Below are 20,515 nucleotides of genomic sequence, written 5' to 3'. Positions count from 1 at the left end.
AGACGTGGGTGGGCGAAAAAGTGAAGCCAATCGCTAACAAGAATCTGCTGAGCGTCGGTCTGAGGCGTCGCGTAGTTATGGAGATCGACCTGGTCCATATAAAGCATTTCCGGAGCTAGAACACGACAGGGGAGGGGGGAACGTAACCCGGAAGTACTTTCCTGGTGTCTTAGGGGCAACATGGCGACAGTGCAGATTGTTGGCTCCGTGCTGCGCGAGCCGACGCGAGAGGCAGCGAGGGAGCCACCCCCTGAACCTGGGAACGGGTTCCGCCGCCTGTCGGCCAGGCTCCGCGCCCTGCATCCGGACGACAGCAGCTCCGCCCGCACAGAGATCCACCTGCTCTTCGACCAGCTCATCTCCGAGAACTACAGCGAGGGCGACGGCGTGGCCCCGGAGGTAGGCGGCGCGCCCCATGGGGAGGACGGCGCCGCGTCTGCTGGCCCCTGCTCCACCCCTGAGGCATCCCCGCTGCTGGTTCCCGCCTGCCTCTCCGGGTTTTTCCCGCACCCTGCGGAATTACTTAGTTCCAGGCTTGTTTGCGCCTTCCGCTTGAGGCACATTCTTTGCCCTTCTCCAACTGGAAGACTTCAGTGCTTGGCAAACTCACATCTTTCAAAACTTAATTTGATGACATCTGCTCTGATTAACACCTCAAATGTCACCTCTGGTACTACCTTACGTCCCTCCCCCCCACTCCCTCGCTGTGCATCGAAACACTTTGTACACCAAATTCATTACTTCCATTTATTAAGTACATGGTACATGGACCACGTACAGTAAAAACGCACGGTTCCAGTAATCCTAGGACGTGGATATTACTAGATTTATTTTACTGATGAAAATACCGATGCTCAAAAAGATCTGGTGTCGTATTGCTGACCAATGGCAGAGCTAGAATTGGAACCAAAGCCTGTTAAAAAGTCCCTGATTTTTCTGTTCTTCCATGCTAGCTCCTCCGCCTCTGCCGCCTCTTTAGAAGCTAATTTCACTCTCTCTGAGTAATCTTATCCACACACATCAGGTCTTGGTTACCACTTATATTGTCGTAACTGCTGAGTTCCCTAAACTCTTGACGTAGCCATACCACTGCTTTCTGGGGTTCATAGACACCTCGCTCTTGACAATTCCTAAAATGAATGCATTATCTCCGAATACACTCTTCCCGCTCCCCAACCCATTTCACCACCGAACACATACAAACATGCACCCAGTCCACTAAGTGACTCAAGGTACAAACACTGGAGTTATCCCTGGTTCTTCCCTTTTCCTTCATCCTCAGTCTTACCCATCATTGAGTTCTTCGGAATCTACCTCATAAGTATTTTGCAGTTCATCTCCACTTCTCTATTCCCATCATGCCCTCAGTCATGAAGACTCTCACCTGGACTCCTGACTGATTTCCAGTCCAGCCCTTTTCCAAACCATTCTTTGCTCTGCTGCCAGAGTGAACTTTTTTATAATGGGGAAAAAAATATGACTATAAAAGTCTCATCGGGAAACATCTTCAGTGCATATTGGTAAATGGTGAAAGAGAGCTTCAGAACAATTCATAGAGTATGAGACCAATATGAGGAAGAACCAAAACGAAACGCATTGCCGTTGAGTTGATTCTGATGCGTATTGACAGAGTAGAACTGCCCCGTAGAGTTTCCAAGTTTGTAAATCTTCACAGCAGCAGACTGCCAAATCTTTCTCCTGTGGAGCTGCTGGTGGCTTTGAACTGCCCACCTTTCAGTGTGCAGCCAAGCGCTTAACCACTGTGCAACCAGGGCCCTTTAATATGAGGAAAGGAAGGAGGAAATTAAAAAATATTTATGTATATAGCAGCCTTGGTGGCACAGTGGGTAAGAGCTCTGCTGCTCACCAAAAGGTGGGCAGTTCAGATCAACTAGACGCTCCTTGGAAATCCTGTGGGGCAGTTCTACTCTGTCCTGTAGGGTTGCTATGAGTCGGAGTCAGTCTTTTTGCTTGCAATGCCCTTTGATGCCTCGTCTATCCGGCAAATTTCTACTCATCCTTCAGATCATCCTAGATTCTGCTTAAAAGTCACCTCCACAAGACCTTTCTAATTACCCTTTGCCTCTTCCAGCCTCGTGGTTTTGCTCCATCAAATTAATACTTAATTCTTTCATCATTTAGTTCACTTTATTTTAATTATTTGTAGGTATTTCTATCTTCCTCACTAGACTGTAAGCTCTTTGAGACTCAGGAGCATGTTTTTGTTGTTTTTTAACCTTTGGAGCCCAAGGACCTAGCATACTACTGCACATAGCAGGTACTTAGAGCCTTTTTATTCAGTAAACATCAGTGAATGAATGATGTGATTCCTCTTCCTTTAGAATTCCCTAATTCTACATAAAATCTATACAAGTGTCATTTCTGATTTTCCCAATAGCGTGGAAAGTCTGGTTTGCTTACTTTTTGGTATCTTTACCTTAGTGCATGCTTTCATATCCTGGATGCTTTTTTTGGCTGTTTACATGTACTATGCTTATGTCTGTAGAGATTCTGGAATGTTTAGCCTGACAAAACCATACTGATTGTTTTCTTTCTTTTTAGCACATTCTGTTTTGCACTGTCATTTTCTTTTCCCCTACTCTCTGCCTCAAAAGTGTCTTTCCCCATCCTTGGATATGAACATCTGCATTTATTTTCCCATTTGCGTCTGTTTGGGAGCGTCTTTACTTGCCTGATACGTATAGCACCATTTCTTTGTTTTTTTTTGATAGGATGTCAGTGCTCTTCTTGTCCACGCTTGCCGACTGGTGCCTCTTAATCAGAATCATCTTGTCAGCAAAGTGTCTCAACTTATTCACCATTTACTTAACAGACTACAGGTAATTTTAGAACTCAGATTGTGAGTTTTAATAATAAGTAAATACCTTTTGAAATACTACATCTGTGGTAGGTGTGATAGGCCAGTCTTTTGAGAAGCGATAGGAAAAGCAAACGCCATAATAAGGATGATATTGAAACAAATATAACTGACTAAAAAAAAAAAAAAAATCTTCACAATTCTAGAAGTTTGTCCATTAGAAGCATTCCTTTCTGTTGGATTCAATAAACCAATGTCATCCAGCCTTCCCCCAACCTCCTCCCAGTCTTAGAATTTTTCACAGATCTATGTGACCAAGATGTAACTGAGAATCTGTTGAAATGACCCCACCTCCATCCTCCCGTCAATATTTTTTCCCGTTTTCTAAAGCTACCATTTTTGTGGTCTACTTTTGTTCTTCATAAAACATAAAAAATGGTTTGGAGGAGAGGGAACATTAGGACAAAAAAAGACCCTAGCTATTTATATCAAGCTGAATATAAATAAATTAGGTATCTTTTTAGGAACAGTTCAGAAATGAAGATTTGAGATAATGTATATGAATGCAGTTAAGTGCACAAACACATTTGAATTTTATCAACTAGGATGCTTTTGGCTGCAAGAAACAAAAAAAATCCAACCCGTAGTAGCTAAACACATTTTTTAAAAAATTATATTACGAGGCTCACTGACATCTTTCCAGTCTGCCATCCTCAGGGTGTGGGTTATTCTTGGCTAGCCTCTCTCACCGTCAGCACATACAAAAAACAAATGACATCCAGCAGAAGCCGAGGAAGCTTTTCTCATAAACTTTCTAGCCAACCTCCCCTGATACCTCTGTTGGAGACCTAGGTCATGTGAGTTCCTCTCTAAACCACTGTCTGACCAGGGGAATAAACCAAAACCAAACCCGTTGCCGTCGAGTCAATTCTGACTCATAACGACCCCATAGGACAGGATAGAACTGCCCCGTAACATTTCCAAGGAGCACCTGGTGGATTCGAACTGCTGACCTTTTTGGTTAGCAGCCATAGCTTTTAACCACTACACCACCAGGGTTTCTGACCAGGGGAACAGTATTACCATAGTTGGCTTAAATCTGTGGTTTTAGCCTTGGCTCTACATTAGAGTCAAGTGGGAGGTTTAAGCTCCCTAGATGATTCCAGTGTACAGCCAGAGTTGGCTTACCTCAGGGTTTCTCAGCCTCGGCACTGTTGACATTTTGGGCCGACAGTTTTTTGCTGTGGCAGGCTGTCCTGAGCATTATAGGACGTTTAGCAGCATCCTCAACCTCTAACTACTAGATGCCTGTAGCACCCCTCCAGTGTGACAGCCAAAAATGTCTCCGGATGTTGCCACATGTCCCCTGAGGGAGAAAACTGAGAACCATTATCTTAGACTAAGTAGGATTTACCCCTAGGTCTCATGTGGAAGAGGTAAGCAGCCAAATAAAATCAGTACCCTGCCAGCAGGGAAAGAGGAGACAGATGCTGGGTAGGCACCAGCGGTGTCTGCTGCTACATGTGAAGCCAGACTGTATTCAGGCTTAGAGTTTTTCATGATAGTATTACATCCCAGAGCACTGGGGTGGCTTCTGAATGTTTATTATTCTCAGGTGTATCATCTTTGTAACACTGGCAACCGGAAAAGTATTTGATTACCCTTAACCAACTTTCTAGCACTTGATGACAGTTTGTTTCAGTTATCCATGAATCGATTCTTGGATTAGCCTAGTCTGTCCCAGCAAGATTCTAAGCTCTTTGATGGCAGGGATATGCTGTCTCTGCCTGTTGTATTCCTGACATCATGCAACAGACATAGTAGCAATTTAGCAGGTACATTTATTCACTATTGAGCATCTACTATGCATAAGGCAATTTAACTAAGAAATTTCAGTGGATTGAGTCGTATGTATCTGTGTATATTTATAGCTGCCAGTTTCTGGCTAGTTGAGGGAAAAGTTACAAGGTCTTTGCCAGGTTCTACTTCGAGTGAAGGGACTAAGGGGAAGAAGTGAGTGAAGGCCCTGGGTCAGGGAGAAGGCTCCTGTCTTGATCAAACTTTCAGGGCCTTTAGAGCTGATCCTGATGACAAAAAAAGGAGGAGACACTCACTTTCTTACACAGCTTGATTCAGGTGAGCATACATGCCCGTAAAAGGGTAAGAATGTGTTTTAGAAGTTAGGCTGTATGTATTTTTTCCTGTATTGGCAGGTGATTGTTGATGAACAGAACCTGGATTTCCTGTTGGCATATACTATCTCTGCTATTCAGCAGTGTAGTCCCTGGACGCACATGGCAATTCTTCAAGCCCTGGCGGCTCTGGTTTACTGCAATGGCTCAAAATGTCAAAAGGTAGCTGAAACTATGTTCTGTCTTCCCTTTGAAAGGTTAGGAGTATAGGCTCTGGACCAACAGACCTGTGTTCAGGCTTCTGTCCTGCCACTAATTAGATGCATAACTTTGAGTAAGATGTGTAACCTTGAAAGATTTACACAATAGTCAGTCTTTATGGTATTTATCTTCCCTGTGGATGAAAATGAAATCTGTCTAACAGATAATGTTTTTGAGAAGTTTTTCTTCGACCAATGTTGGCTGTTATTTTGTTTTAGTACCTCCCAGACTTGGTAGGCAAGACTGGACTCTTGATAAAGTTGAGTGACCCGGCACAGTCTGACCCGGAAGTGAGGAGGGCAGCAGTGCATTGTATGGCAAACTTATGTCTCAGGTATGTGGATTCAATCAGGTTTTGCAGTAGTAATGATATAGGCTCTCTCTTGGGCTTTTTGTAAGTGGTATAATCCCTCTGACGCCAGAGCCAAACTAGAAAAATAACCCACTGTGCATTTCCCATGTCCTTTACTAATAAGATCATACTATATTGCTTGTTTTTAATTTTAGTATTGTTTCTAACGAAAGCTTATAAATAAAAGAGTAGGCCAGCACTTTGTCCCTAAAATAGGGTAAAAGTGATAATATTTGCAATATGTCAGGGTTTTGTTTTCTGTTGGTATAAATTCTAACAATATTAACTCATTTAGAAAGATGTATTTGTGTGAATTTAAGCTGTGGCGAGATTTATCTGTCAAGGCCAGTCTCTTCTTTTTTAAGAAAATGGAACCAATTCCAGCCGCCCACTTCTAGATTCATGCAATAGAAAATGAACAGCACAAACTTGATCTGATTTATGGTACCTTGTCTCTACCCAGGCCAGTGTTGTCCAGTGGCTAAGAAGACAGGTTCAGCGGTGTGATTCTAGCTTGGCAGGACCTGTCCGTATGGCTTCCCTCTTAGAACTGAAAAGCAGAACTGAGATTTCTTTTTCGCTGTAAACTTCTGTAACCCTTCCTTATAGAAAGTATTCCTCCTTCTCCATATTCATTCCAGGCTCGTGCCTGGCCCACAGCAGAGAGGAATTAACCAAAGTGCACAGTTTCCTATAGTGCAGTTCCATTCAGGGGTGTATTCCAACTCAGTTAGTCTGGATTACTGCTATTTTTAATTCATATTCTTTTGCAAAGCCCATTTCAAAGGAAACTGAGTTTGAATTGTTTATTCTGTGTGTATTTTAGTGTGCCAGGACATCCCTACCTGGATGAGCCCTACCAAAGCATCTGCTTCCAAACTTTCTTGACCACTTTACAGTCTCCAAAGTTGTCTGACATGGATGATATCACATTTTGCATGGTAGGTGGGAATATCACTGATCTTGTAAATGTTACTGATGTGTTTGGGAGCAGCGATAGAACAGAGGCTGTGACCGAAAAGTTTAATTTGGCTGCTGTGTATTATGTTTTGTCTGGAGATATAGATAGAAGTAGAGTGTTTATAACCTGAAAAGACTAAAATCATACATTTTGGGTTTAAATTACAACAAAATTGTTTTTGTTTATTTTTTTCCATAGGGGGTGGTTATTTGTTTTTACAAGCCTAGGTTTAAAAAAGAATATCTTTATTTTTTTATTCCTGACTGTAAAAGCAATACAATTTCAGGCTAGTATCTGCCTTTAAAGTAGAAGAAAAGGAGGCGAATTTCAGCAACTGCTTTTTTTCTTTAAAGAAAATCTGATGCAAATATGGCAATTTGTTAACATGTTCTAAATTCAGTGGCGGATTTCAAATATTAGAGATCTAAGATGGTGAGAGTTCCTTATAGTCCTCTGCTCAGATATAGCCACTGGGAGTAACTTGACCTACTTGCCCCCAAGTGCTTTTCTATGTGTAAATAAGCATACTTACAGTTTTTTAATGGGATCATATTAAGTATACCATTTTCAACTTGCCCTTTATTTTAAAGTATCTTTTGGACATCTTTTCCGTACCTGTTGATGTACTTTCCAGCTGCTATTTTTTTTTATAGGTGGGAGACTTGGGGCAAGTTGCTTAACTTCTCTGAGCCCCCATTCTTCTCATTCCTGAAATGGGCTAAGACTGTGTTATAGGATTCTTATGAGGAGTATATGAAATAAAGCATTTAAAGTGCTTGGCAAAGTGCCTGCTGATATTATTTACTGAGTTTCACGTTTAACAAAGGGATGGCTTCTTATATCATCATTGTTACACCAGCATAATTGGTGGAAATCGGAGTTTTAAAATGTTTCCACTATTTCAAAGGAAGATAGCATTCACATCCTCCCCACATGCCTGTGGGGAGTATTTCCTAGGGACAGATTCCTGGAAGTGAGATTGCGGAATCAAGAAATCAGTCTCAATCAGAATTGCCCTCCAGGAACCAAGTTTTTGTAATTTATCATCTGGTCCAACATACATTCACTTGCTTGAAGAGTTTCTGAGGTGGCTATATTACAGGGTGTCCTTGGGACTACCCCCACTTTGATCTCCACTCTACTTTTTGATTCTTTACCACATTCTTCCCACTAAACATTTCTTTTTTTCTTTCTTACCACTTGTACATGCTGATTTATAGACTTGTATGGTAAGAACGCTCTTATTCAATACGAGTAGTACAGGCAGTCCCTGACTTACCACATATTCAAGTTAGGACGGACTGTACTAATAACAGTGCCTTTTTTTGTTAGTAATATGTGCCGCATACAGTGTTGCAGTGCATAATTGTTGACGTTCTCGTTCTCATGCCAACCCCCTGAAACAAATAAAAATTGGATTTATCAAGATGCTAATAATAAATCAAAAAAAAAAAAACTAATAATAAAAGGCAATAATAATGAAAATAAAAAATGAGGCATTTGACTTACATCAGAACCAACTTACCACAGCATCTTTGGAACGGAACCCTGTCGTAAGTTAGGAACTACCTGTAGTTCATCAGGTCTGTTTTCTGGATCTTTATCTCTGCTGCTTTGTTGTTTTCTTTTTTTTTTTGTCTGAAAGTTTTCTCATTACTGAAGACTTTTTCTTCATCCTAAATGATGCTTCAAAGTTGATCCCTGGACAAGCAAATTTTATTCTGCCTTCTAACTTGATCTTCCTTTTTCCCCTAGTTGTTACAAAATGCATTAAAAGGTATACAGTCACTTCTAAATAGTGGGAAGATGAAACTGACACAAACTGAAGAACTTGGAGCTCTTCTAGCTGTGCTAAAGGTAAGGCATTGCTCATTAAACCCCAGGTCCCATTAGGGTTGGTATCTTTCCTGTTTAAACCCCAGGCACAGCTTTACATCGTCACCCTCAGACTAGCTTTAAAGTGTTACATTTTAAGAGAGAAAAATAAAATGTTCAAATTTAGGCATACTTAAAATTAAGAATAGAAACCAGTAAAACTCAATTTAGCAAACGTATCAAAACTTTATCTCTGAATCTTAACTTGGGAAAGGGATAGGTTTTGAGGTATGATCTGTAAGTAATTTAATTCTAGATGATTTCAAACCTACTTATACCTGTTTGTACTTGAAAGAAGTACAAACCAACTTCTTAGCTTTCTCCTCCCTATAGTAGGCAGACCAAACAGCAGGCTGCCACCCTTTAGCTTCTGAGCCTGGCTGACAGTTGGGAAGTCAGTCAGATTCTCTGGGAACCTAGCTGTCTTCAGTTCAGCCAGAAAAGAGCAGGATGCTTCATGCTGACCTCCAGTCTAAGCTCTGTATGCTAATCCTAACTTTATCTTAGTAAAAACCCACATTTTAACTCTTTCCCTGTACCATCTCCCCTACTCCCAAATAAATAGATAGCTAGGTATGGAGATGGTAATATAAATAAGGAACCCTGATGGTGCAGCGGCTGAGAGCTACTATGGCTGCTAACCAAAAAGGTCGGAAGTTCAAATCCACCAGCTGCTCCTTAGAAACCCTATGGGGCAGTTCTACTGTCCTGTAGGGTTGCTATGAGTTGGAATTAACTTGATTAGCAACGTTTTTTGTTTGTTTGTTTAATAGAAATAAAAATGATAGATTGGCTAAAAAAATTATAGATAGGTAAAATAATTGGTAAAAAATGATTGGATGAATTTTTTTTAATTAACAAATAAAAAAATAAGTAAATAAATAAACTAAAACCTAACCTAACTTAATCTGACCAAACCTTGTTAGAGGCTAGCTAATTTGAAGCTCCCATTTAAGCCCTAAACCTTGACAGTATTTTCTGTCCTGTTTTTGTTTCCTTAATAAGCTTCTAAATATTCATTGGCTGGAGTTTGTGATCCAGAACGTGTTGAATGATTCTGTTTCATGATTTATGTTTTGTATGTATGTGTGTGTGTTTCCTTAATCCTCATTGTTAGAAAGCCATGTTTCATGGGCTCCCTGGACTAAATATAGAGATACCTACAGTGTTATACCCAACCCCGCTTCCTCAGTATGATGGGCCACCGCCCTCCAGACCGCAGCCATCGGAATCCTGTGCTTCTCGGCCACCTGTGGTATGTTGTTCCTGTTCATACTTAAATGGTGGGTTGTTTGTTTTAGTTGCTTACTATACATGTTTTCTATGATTTGCATCACTGCTGCCCCAAAGGCCCACCCTGAATTTGATTTCAGTTAGGGTTTTTAGCATAATAAATTTAAATTCATCAGACTGTTGAAAATACCAGTTAAAGCATCTTTTACTTCTAAGAGGTGTAGGCCGTGTAACAGCTATGAACACGTGCATTCACCTGTACACCGAAAGCCGCTCTTCCTCATCCCCAAAATGTTGAAGACCAAGCACCAGGAAACCTTTTCTACAAAGGGCTGGAGAGTACAGATTTGAGGTCTGTGTCGCAACTACCAAGCCTGCTGTTACAGTGCAGTTAACTGTAGGCGTTATGTTAATGAATAGGCATGGCCACGGTCCAGCAAAATTTTATTTACAGAAACTGGAGGGAGGGGGCCTGGATTTGGCCTTCAGGACATAATTTGCCAGCTGCTCTCTAGACCATTAGAAGCCCACCTACCAGTCAGCTTACAATCCCTACACTCCCTACATTCACTGAATCTCCCAGCCTTTCCAGATAATTGCCATATCCTTCATGTTGGAGAACCTAAAACATACAGATACATGGTCAAGATATTACATGCAAAAATATAATACCTGATAAAAATGTTTATAATTAGAAACGCATTTACTTAGCAACTTGTTCAGCATTTACCAGGCATCTGCTATATGCTAGACATTGTGCTAGGAATTAAGGATATAACTCGAGAGACTCAAGAATTTAGCAGGGCAGAGGGGTGATGGATAAGTAAACAACCATATTTCAGTGTCATGATTTCTTTTGTCAGAATATTCACAGGGTACGCTGGGAACATGTTCTGGGCACCCAACCCCATGGAGGAGTAAGAGGAAGCTTTTTAAAAAACGTAGTGGCTGAACTGAGACTCCTGTTCAGTAGTCACCAGTACAAAGAAGGAAGGGAGAGTGTTTCATTCAGAGAATGAGAGTGCACACAGCCCATCTGTTAACCAGGAGGGCTAGAGCTTCAGGTGCATGGAGGGCAGGGTGGGGCCCTTGTGTCACCCAAAAAACCCCTTGCTACTGAGTCAGTTTCAACTCATAGTGACCCCATAGGACACAGTAGAACTGCCCTGTAGTGTTTCCAAGGCTGTAACCTTCACAGCAGACCGTCACATCTTTCTCCTGCAGAGCAACTGGTGGATTCAGGCTGCCAGCCTTTCGGTTAGCAGCTAAGCACTTAACCACTGCACCACCAGGGCTCCTTGAGGCCAGCATATAGCAGAGGCTCAATCATGAGGGCCTTGTATGGTATACTAAGGAGTTTGGGGTTTTATCTTGTAGGTGCTGGGGCTTCATTGAAAAATCTTATATAGGGGAGCAAAGTGATGAGATTTGCATTTTGTAAAAACCTCTCTGGTAGCAAGTAACAAAGTATGAGTCTGGAGCTGAATTAAGCCATCCAAGGTAGAAGTGATATGAGGACTTTCCTTCCCCAAGGCCAGGGGCTTTGGATATCTGGAGGAGGACACAGATTCCAGAGATATTTATATGTGAGAAAGCAGGAAGTAGGAGAAAAGGAACTGGCCTTTACTTAAAAACCCCAGTGCCCTAGAACGTGCATTGTGTGTAATGGATTAACTTCTCTCCTATGCATCTAGAATGGTACTAGCTATGTATCTTATTTTGGAAAATTGAGAAAATAGTCATTCAGATCACTTTCTATAAGCCTTTATTCTGTTGTGGAACCCTATTTGAGAAAGGCTGGATACTTCGACACCAGCTGTGCTGGGTGGACGGTATTAGCCTGTGCTTACAGAGAAGGAAGGGAAAGCTCAGAGATGCTAAGCAATTTGCTCAGGACCACAGAGGTAGAATTGGAACGCAGGCTACATATTTTGCTCTGTCCCATGTATTTCATACCTTATTTCTTATAATTCAGCTGGGTGTGTGTAAGCACTTAGCATAGTGCCTGACAGGTGGGGTATTAAGTAAGTGCCACTTTCTTTTCTCCTCTTCTTTCTTCAAACTGCCATTGGGAACGTGTTCGGTATTGATCAGCTGAGAGGAAGTACCAGTGATTCAGTTGAAAACTATTTTGAAATAGCTATTATATTATGTTTTCACTTGCTCCTAAAATCAGAATAAGAAGAAAAAAGCTAAAGTAAAACCAAAGAAAACCCAAGAAGGAGAGGAAGAGGACGAAGAAGCCAATGGTGAAATAGAAGCAGCGCCAACCACGGGCCGAGTGCACCTGCATAAAGGGAACACTCAGTGTCGCTCCTCCCCGGGTGTCCAGAGCTTGCCATTAGATGGAAGTGGAGCTGCGGGAAAAGATCGAGTCTCCTCTCCCTGCAGTTCTTCCAGCTGGAAAAGGGTCAGCAGTAGTGAGTCAGACTATTCTGATGCTGAAGGAGGCATGCAGAGTAAAATGAGGTAGTAGTTTTTGGTAATATTTTTCTATTTTATATTCTGAGCTACTCATAAGTTTATAACTTTAAAATCTGTCTGCTACATGTGATTTCTTTGACGATTCACATTCACTGATGTGGGGCTTTGCGTTACCCTGAATATGCCTTACTCCCTTGATCTGCTTTTTTATGTGTTCCTCTGCCTGGAATATTCTTTCCTTCGTTTTTTTGCCTTTCTGCCTTGTTAACCACCACTAATCTTGAATACGAGCTCAGTGATTATCTCTGAGAAGCCTTTTCTGATTTCCCCCTTGCCTCCCTATGGACACAACTTAGCATTGTTCATAATGTGTTACAGTTGTCTCTTCAACTGCCCATCTCTGCCATTAATCAGCTTTTCAGGATCGGGGGCTTTGTTATGTCTGCCAGTTCAGCACGATGGCACATAAGTAAGGACACTCAGCACCTATTTGTTGAATGGGTGAGTGGATGGATGGATGGATGTCCTGCAGTGTGTCATATTTAACACCAGTTTCCTAATGTCAACATGTTGCCCTCTTGTTAGGTGCCATCAAGTCATAGCAACCCTGTGTACAACAGAATGAAACCCTGTCTGGTCCTGCACCATCTTCACAATCATTGTTATGCTTGAGCCCATTGTTGCAGCCACTGGTGTCATTCCATGTCACTGAGCATCTTCCTCTTTTTTACTGACCCTTTACCAAGCATGATGTCCTTCTCCAGGGACTGATCCCTCCTGATAACATGTCCAAAGTATGTGAGATGTAGTCTCACCATCCTTGCTTCTAAGGAGTATTCTGGCCGTACTTCTTCTAAGACAGATTTGTTCGTTCTTCTGGCAGCCCGTGGTATATTCGATATTCTTCGCATTGAATTCAAAGGCATCAGTTCTTCAGTCTTCCTGATTCATTGCCCAGCTTTGGCATGCATATGAGATGATTAAAAACACCATACATAGCTTGGGTCAGGCGCTCCTTAGTCCTTAGGGTGACATCTTTGCTTTTTAAGACTTCAAAGAGGTCCTTTGCAGCAGATTTGCCCAGTGCAGTGCATTGTTTGATTTCTTGACTGCTATAGCCATGGGCATTGATTATGGATCCAAGTGAAATGAAATCCTTGACAGCTTCAGTCTTTTCTCTTTTTATCATTATGTTGCTTATTGGTCCAGTTGTGAGGATTTTTGTTTTATGTTGAGGTGTAATCCATACTGAAGGCTGCGGTCTTTGATTGCCGTCTTATTCTCTATTTAATGTGTTTTTTGGTTTTTGGCTCTATTAACTTTTTATATAAGATATTGCTTTAATATATTTTTAAAGGATATATTTTTTAATATCTCGGCATCTTTCAGGGCTTATTCAGAATGTGTATCCTTTGAATTGTCTGGAATAAATAGCATTTTATGTTTGCCTTTTTTAAACCTATTTATTAAAGATTTGTTTTCTTCCTTCTGTTGTTTACTAAAGGTCTTACCAAGCCAAAGTTCGTCAAGGAGCATTAGCTTGTTTTCTTTCTACTATAAAATCAATAGAAAAAAAAGTTCTTTATGGCTACTGGTCTGCCTTTGTTCCTGATACACCCGAACTCGGAAGCCCACAGTCTGTGTCCTTGATGACTCTTACATTAAAAGATCCTTCTCCAAAGGTAAAAACTTTCAAGCTTTATAATAAGGAGAAAACATTTACAAGTCTTCATTTTTTTTTTTTTTCTCTCTGCTTTATCTGATCTTATCTGAATACAGCTCTTACTAATATTAACCCAAATCCTTACTTGAGAGTAGGAAGACAGGAAAGGGACTTATAATGGGCAGGGAGACATGTACCAAAAGTCACACTGAGGTAGCCTCCTGCCCGAGGGCTCACTGAAGGCCTGAGCACACAGAGTTATAACTGCAGCAGCTGTGCTTCTCTCCCTTTTGTGCAAATGTTGACTCTGAAGTGTCATTTATAATAGCAAAAAGTCAGAAATGGCTTAAACTACTAAATGGAATATCATGGCACATAATGGTTATGAAAGATGTGTAAGGCTTAGAAAAATGCTTATAATGTTTTGTGAAAACAGGATATAGAATTATACATACAGAATGATCACAACTTTTTTTTTTTTTCTTTGAACTTTTCTGTAGTTTTCAAACCACATGTAAAATTTACGTATTTTCATAAGAGAAATTTATTTTACAAAAAAGACAACGAAAAAATGGCTTGGCAGTTATGGATGGCTGCAGCAAGATATCCCGTATTTGCCTTTTCTTGAATGTGTTAACTCCTCTCTGAAAGTTAGCCTCTTAACCAAGAAAGAAAAAGGTCTGCTACTTAGGTACTGTGTACAATAATGAGCCTAAAAAAGTCATGCTGGATAGCGTCTGGAGTCTTTAGGTAACCAGCTGCCCTTTCAAAGAGAGTGGTTTTAGTGATGCCAGTAGTATTCCTCTTCTATTTTTTAGATATTCCCTTTAAAAAAAAAAAAAAAAAGGTGTAATACCCCATAGTGCACTGGAACTCCTTATGATCATCTCCTTGAGTAGCTAATTACTACAGAAGAAAATTTCCAAATAACCTTTCAGGGTGAAGAAAAGTAAGCTAGCCTCAATTACGTACCAGAATGCCTTATCAGGCATTTCAAATGCTGAGCTACGATGGAAACACTCAGTATCCTAAGCAGTTAAGCCAGCAGAAATGTTTCAGATAGACTGACTCAGTACGAAATCACCTGGGAGGAAGATGAAAAATGAGTGGTGGCGATTAAATTAGTGTAATGAAGCCATTTTAGTAATTGAAAGGAAAACTACTATAGTTTATTTGAAGACCTACTAGCTGGGGCCACTGCCAGCAGTGGCCAAGGAGATAATGCCATGAAGCAGGCAGCAACCCAAGTTAACCACCACGCCGCACCTACCCAGACTAAGTGGATATGGAAGACGTGGGTTTGGAATATGAATACAGACAGGTTATAAGGTCGTATTTTATGAAACTGGATTGAAATAATTTTTTTATGTTTATATTCTTTAAGTATTTGCATTTGACTTAGAGTGCCATGAGAGATTTTATATATCACAAGGTAGTCCTATCCATCTCCTTGATTTGTGTACCTTTTAAAAATGTTTTGCTCTTTTACTTCACTGAATACAAGAAATGTGATGAAAAAAAAAAAAGATACAGAACTTCCTCTTAGAGACGTCCTAGATCCAGTATAAAAGCCACATGAAGGTCCTATAGAAATGGAAAAACCAGTCATAATTCTTAGAGAGCATAAAAAAAAAAAGATGACAGAAATGATTGAAATCAGCCAGTTCAGTTTAATAGCAAGTGGAATGATTGTACTTAACAGATTTTTACCCTATATTTAAAACCAAACCTGTTGCTGTTGAGTCGATTCTGACTCATAGCAACCCTATAGGACAGAGTAGAACTACCCTGTAGGGTTTCCAAGGAGCTCCTGGTGGATTCAAACTGCCGACCTTTTTGGTTAGCATCCAAGCTCTTAACCACTATATTAGCTTAAATCAAAAAAACAAACCCATTGCCATCAAGTCAATTCTGACTCTTAGCAACCCTATAGGACAGAGTAGAACTGCCCTATAGGGTTTCCACAGAGCACCTGGTGGATTCAAACTGCCAGCATTTTGGTTAGCAGCCATAACCCTTAACCACTACACCACCAGCATTTTTTAGAAGTGTGTAAATAAGTGTGGTGATTATTGTCCACAACAAGGTTTGAAACATACTTCCGCAGACTCTCCGAAGTGTGATTAATTGTGCAGAAGACACATGCTAGAACAAAGTACTGTGGTAGATGTCAGTAAGAGACTTTTAAAAAAAGACTTCTATAGAGTTATGTACAAAAATTAAAAGTACCAGTTCATGTAGCAATGGAACAGCATTTTGGATTGATCAGAGCTAGATTAAAAGGAGTGGGATGTCTAAAGCCCATGTGGTCATCATTGTGAATGTAGAGTTGGATGACTGAAGTTTCTCTTAGCCAGGATTAAACATGACAGGGCAGTAATAGTATATCTTGTCATCGAAGTGCTCAGTGATGATACTTCTGAGTTCATGGCAGGCTCCCACATGACCTGTAGTAGATTCAGCTGGAAGCATGTTTTTAACAAGCATACTGAGAAATTTCCCAAAGACAAATGGAAAGAGAAAAAGATGATTGGACTCTCAATCACGACACCAACAGTAGACAGAGATTTCTTGTAGGAATCCGGAACATGAGATGCTAGATTGTGAATCGGGAAGGGGAAAACTTAGAAATATCCTTTAGGATTTGGCAGTGTGATGGTACTTGGGAAATTGTCACATGCCTACATGTTGGACATGTGCTTTAGACAGCACACCTTACATGTTTCCAGGAGGCACAGAGCAACTTATCAATAAAGTAACAGATGACTAATGTAAGAATCTCTTCTATGTGATTTCCTGTGGTATTACAAAGGTAGACTATGGAGATGTATCATCAAGGCTTGGTCTAAGGAACAAATTATAAGGCAAACCTTTCTCTTGGTACCTTGAGAATTTTTATCCTGATTTTAAAATTCCATGAGGTTTATTTCTGTTTGAGAGCTGTGAAATGTAGAAACAAAGTAAAATCTAGATAATTAGTAACATAGCTAGAAAAAAGGATGAAAAGGATGGAGTTTTTAACTTTGATAGAATGGTAGCCCATCTGTATCTAGACTGGGTAGACACACTTACGTCTCAGTTTTCTCTTACATGGCCTTCCAAGACCTTGAGACAGATAACCTTTGCTTGGATGTCTCCAAATCTGAAGGCCCTGACAGTGTTCACGTGCCTCCTAGAAGACAACCAGCTTTGGGAGTGTGATCTAATGAAATCAATCCTGAAGCATGTGAAGAATAATCAGTACTTGGACAGAGCCAAAGAAGAGCCTTGCTTTGAAACCTATGTGGTACCCATTCCCAGCAGTGACTTCTTCAAAACATCACCCTTCCAGAAATATTCTGAGACCAAACATACATAAAAAAGAAAAACATAATGGTTGACTAAGCTACCTCAGCAGACATTTCTGCTACATTTTTAAATTGCAAAAAAGGAAAAATGCTTTCCTGTTTCCTGGACAAGCCTTCATATCCAAGCAAGTGAAACTAGACAGTAGTGAAACTGAGCACACCATCGTTTATATGATTGGAAAGTCTTCTTTCCATCATTGTAAATATTCAGATAAAAAAAACTTAATCAACAAAATGAGCTCTTTGGGGGCTGCAGCACCTCGGTTAGTGTTTGATTAAATAACTGGAATTTTTTTTTTTAATAGGCTAGCCCAGTGGATACATAAAACTAGCTAGCTATCACAGTAAAAATTGAAATTACTGTATATCAGTAATTTCTGCTGAAAGTGATGATTCGTTTATTAAATATTGATATAAACCAGACCCAATATTGCAAATAATGTTTTTACAACACAAATATATTAAACAGAGTTTAAAGGAAATTAAATTAGAATTATAACAAGAATAATTTGTTACCTTATGAAATTTCTGTATAAATTTTATATCTCAATGGAGAAAAATCACCAATATCCTATTAACAAGGAGCGCTCATAAAGCAGAGTGTCCCCAGGAAGTATGATATTAAACAGACTCTAAATGGGTGTATTTTTTTTTCCACCTCCTGGGTTGTTTAGTTCTATCTTTTCAGTTGGCTTTATGCTTGAATAAACCAGACTTCTAATCTTTAAGCTGTTCTAATGCTTAAAATTTCAGATTTTTTTTTAACTGTGGTGTAGCTAAGACTTATTCTTTACTGTAAGAAAGCCTGACAACAGTGTGATTTCAGGTGTCTTTTTTTAGGTCAGGGCTGCAAGTGGTCTAGTTCATGGGTACTTTTAGATGTGATAGATAATCCCATCGCCACTATTTTACTAATTAAAATGATCCTAAGTACTTTGAAAATTGAAATACATATAGAGAGAGAGAGGAAGAACAGGATGTTACTCCTGCTTTTGACCTAACGAATGTGAATCCTCCCGGAATTTCAGACGCGTGCCTGTGCTCTGCAAGTTTTATCTGCCATCTTGGAAGGCTCAAAGCAGTTTCTTTGTGTTGCCGAAGACACCAGTGCCCACAGGAGGGCCTTTACTCCGCTCTCCGTAATGATCGCTTCCAGCATTAGAGAGTTACACAGATGTCTTTTGTTAGCTTTGGTGGCAGAGTCATCGTCGCAGACCCTTACTCAGATAATTAAGGTAAATGTGTCAAGTTATCTGTGGGTTTCAAAGAGGTTTCTCTGTTTTAATTTTATATAGTGTTTCATGTTGTCCAAAAGTAACTTGATTTAAGAATATAAATAAGTAGTAATTTTATTAAAGATATCCTATTTGGTCGTCTGTACCTACTTGTCTGATCTTATTTAGAATCTCTGTCCAAATAAATGATTTATTAAAAATACTCCTTTATCTTTAGTATTAAGCTGTACCAATGAGAACAAAAGTGTCCCCCGCCCCCATTCCCCAAAAAAGAACTGATGTTCAAATAAGTGTAAAAGCTTTCTAAATTATATGCTGTAAAATTTTGTTTCTAGACTGTGGTTTAATTGGGCCTGTTGATGGGCTGTTCTCTCATTTGTGTTTTGCAGTGTCTTGCAAATTTAGTATCAAACGCACCTTACAACCGTCTGAAGCTCAGCCTACTGACCAAAGTCTGGAACCAGATAAAGCCTTATATCCGCCACAAAGGTTGGTATCAATCAAGCTTCTCCAGAGAAACAGCACCAAGAGGATATTATACATGTACATATAAAGAGATTTATTTTAAAGAATTGGCTCACTCGGTTGTGGGGGCTGGCAAGTCTGAAATTTGTAGGACAGGATGGCAGCCTGGAAACTCAGGCAGGAATTAACACTGCAGTTCTGAAGCTGAATTTTTACTTCTCTGGGAAACTTCAGTTTTTGCTCTTGAGGCCTTCAACTGATTGGATGAGGCCCACCCACATTATCCAGGGTAATCTCCTTTACCTAAAGTCAACTGATTGTAGATATTAAGCACATCTACAAAATCACAGCAGCACCTTGGTTAGTGTTTGATTAAATAACTGGATCCTATAGGTTAGCCAGTGGATACATAGAACTAGCTATCACAGTAAAAATTCAAGCTCAATTGCTTCTTTATATCCATCAAATCTAGATTATTAGTAAGAAAAAGTATCAGAGCATTTTCACATATATTCATCTTTATAAATATCCTAAAGGATAAATAGGAACATAAACTGACATTTACCTAGTATTGCAGCTCTAAGAAATCTCTACTGTTCCCCAAACTGAGAGGGGACCAACTGTTCCTACAACCCCACTTTTGACCCCTGAAGTCCTAGTGGTTTTTACTGGAAGGAAGTGAGATAGGGAATTAATTGTAAAGCTTAATACCTTTTTGATGCTTCAGTGTAGTACCCAAAGTAACCCTTTAGAATTAAGACTGAGCCAAGTGCAAGGGGCCCCCCTCCAGTGTATAATCGTTCATGTCCTTTAGACATATAGGTGGAAGGTGGATAGATGACTGAATGGGTGGATGAATAGATATCATCCTGTTTTTGGAAAGAAGTGGGACACAAAACCTAACTTACCTCCTCTGAAGTTGAGATAAAATCCCAGAACTTCAAATTCCCCACTGACTTCAGAGTCTTATTTTCTGTTACTTCCTGACTTGCTCCCACACGTATTATGTATGTGCTATAAACACTTGCCTTTAGGATCTTTGTTTTTCTTTTGTTTGTAAGCTTTAGAATCAGGCCACGATCTGAAGAGTTAAGTTTTTCAGTAAGAATTGTGGAACTAGGAGGAACCGTGGGTGTTTTAGTGATATTACAGGAAGAGCACTAAAGCTAGCTGGGGTCCAGGGAGGGTCTCCAGCCCAGTTCCATTTCTGCCTTCTTGTAGCCATGGCTCTCTCTGAACCCTAATTTCCTCCTGTAGAAAGAATTATACCTATCTCAGAATTTTTTGAGGCTCAAATGAGATAATGGTATTTAAACTCAGCCCGGTCTACTCCTTTCACCAATGTGTAAATTGGAGCCCAGAAAGATAAATCTTGCTTTAGGGTCCCTCATCTAATTAGTGAGAGAAGATTAAAACCAAGTCTCCCGGCTTATTAATCCACTGCTCTACTTTTCTTTATCTGTAAACCGAGGGGAGTCACCGCGTTTCAGAGGTGCCTTTCACATGTCTGGTTTTGTCCTGCAGTAAGTTTTTATTTATTAAAATGTTCAAATCCACAGAAAAGTCGAAAGAACAGTGCAGTGAATACCTGTGTACCTCTACCTAGATTTAACAGTTGTTAACATTTTGTCATATTTGCTTTCTCTTTCTACATATGTGTATATGTATGTGAATATATGACTCTGTTTCCCTAAACTGTCTGAAAGTAAATTGAAGACATGATTTTCACCCCGGAATATCTCAGCACAT

General features: G+C 40.1%; 1 protein-coding gene across 4 annotated transcripts in view; it reads left to right on the top strand.

Annotated features, from left to right (window-relative positions):
- Positions 1-156: 156 nt before the first annotated feature.
- The window catches only part of HEATR6 (HEAT repeat containing 6), a 47,505-nt gene continuing 27,146 nt past the window's right edge, over positions 157-20,515 (top strand). For 2 of the 4 annotated variants that reach the window (XR_010318384.1, XM_064271393.1), the window contains exons 1-11: positions 157-399; positions 2,733-2,840; positions 5,032-5,172; positions 5,430-5,545; positions 6,390-6,504; positions 8,280-8,381; positions 9,517-9,654; positions 11,809-12,101; positions 13,561-13,738; positions 18,095-18,301; positions 18,691-18,790. Coding sequence is in view for 3 of the 4 variants with exons in the window: in XM_064271393.1 (XP_064127463.1) it covers positions 181-399; positions 2,733-2,840; positions 5,032-5,172; positions 5,430-5,545; positions 6,390-6,504; positions 8,280-8,381; positions 9,517-9,654; positions 11,809-12,101; positions 13,561-13,738; positions 18,095-18,301; positions 18,691-18,790 (1,717 nt within the window). In the remaining variant the exon portion in view is untranslated. The remainder of the gene's footprint in view (positions 400-2,732; positions 2,841-5,031; positions 5,173-5,429; positions 5,546-6,389; positions 6,505-8,279; positions 8,382-9,516; positions 9,655-11,808; positions 12,102-13,560; positions 13,739-18,094; positions 18,302-18,690; positions 18,791-20,515) is intronic. The other 2 variants (XM_064271390.1, XM_064271391.1) reach the window with 2 other exon arrangements.

Source organism: Loxodonta africana, chromosome 18 (genome assembly GCF_030014295.1).
Source record: "Loxodonta africana isolate mLoxAfr1 chromosome 18, mLoxAfr1.hap2, whole genome shotgun sequence".
Classification (NCBI taxonomy): Eukaryota; Metazoa; Chordata; class Mammalia; order Proboscidea; family Elephantidae; genus Loxodonta; species Loxodonta africana.
Note: the sequence above shows the minus strand (reverse complement) of the source record. Positions and strands in the feature narration are given on the sequence as shown.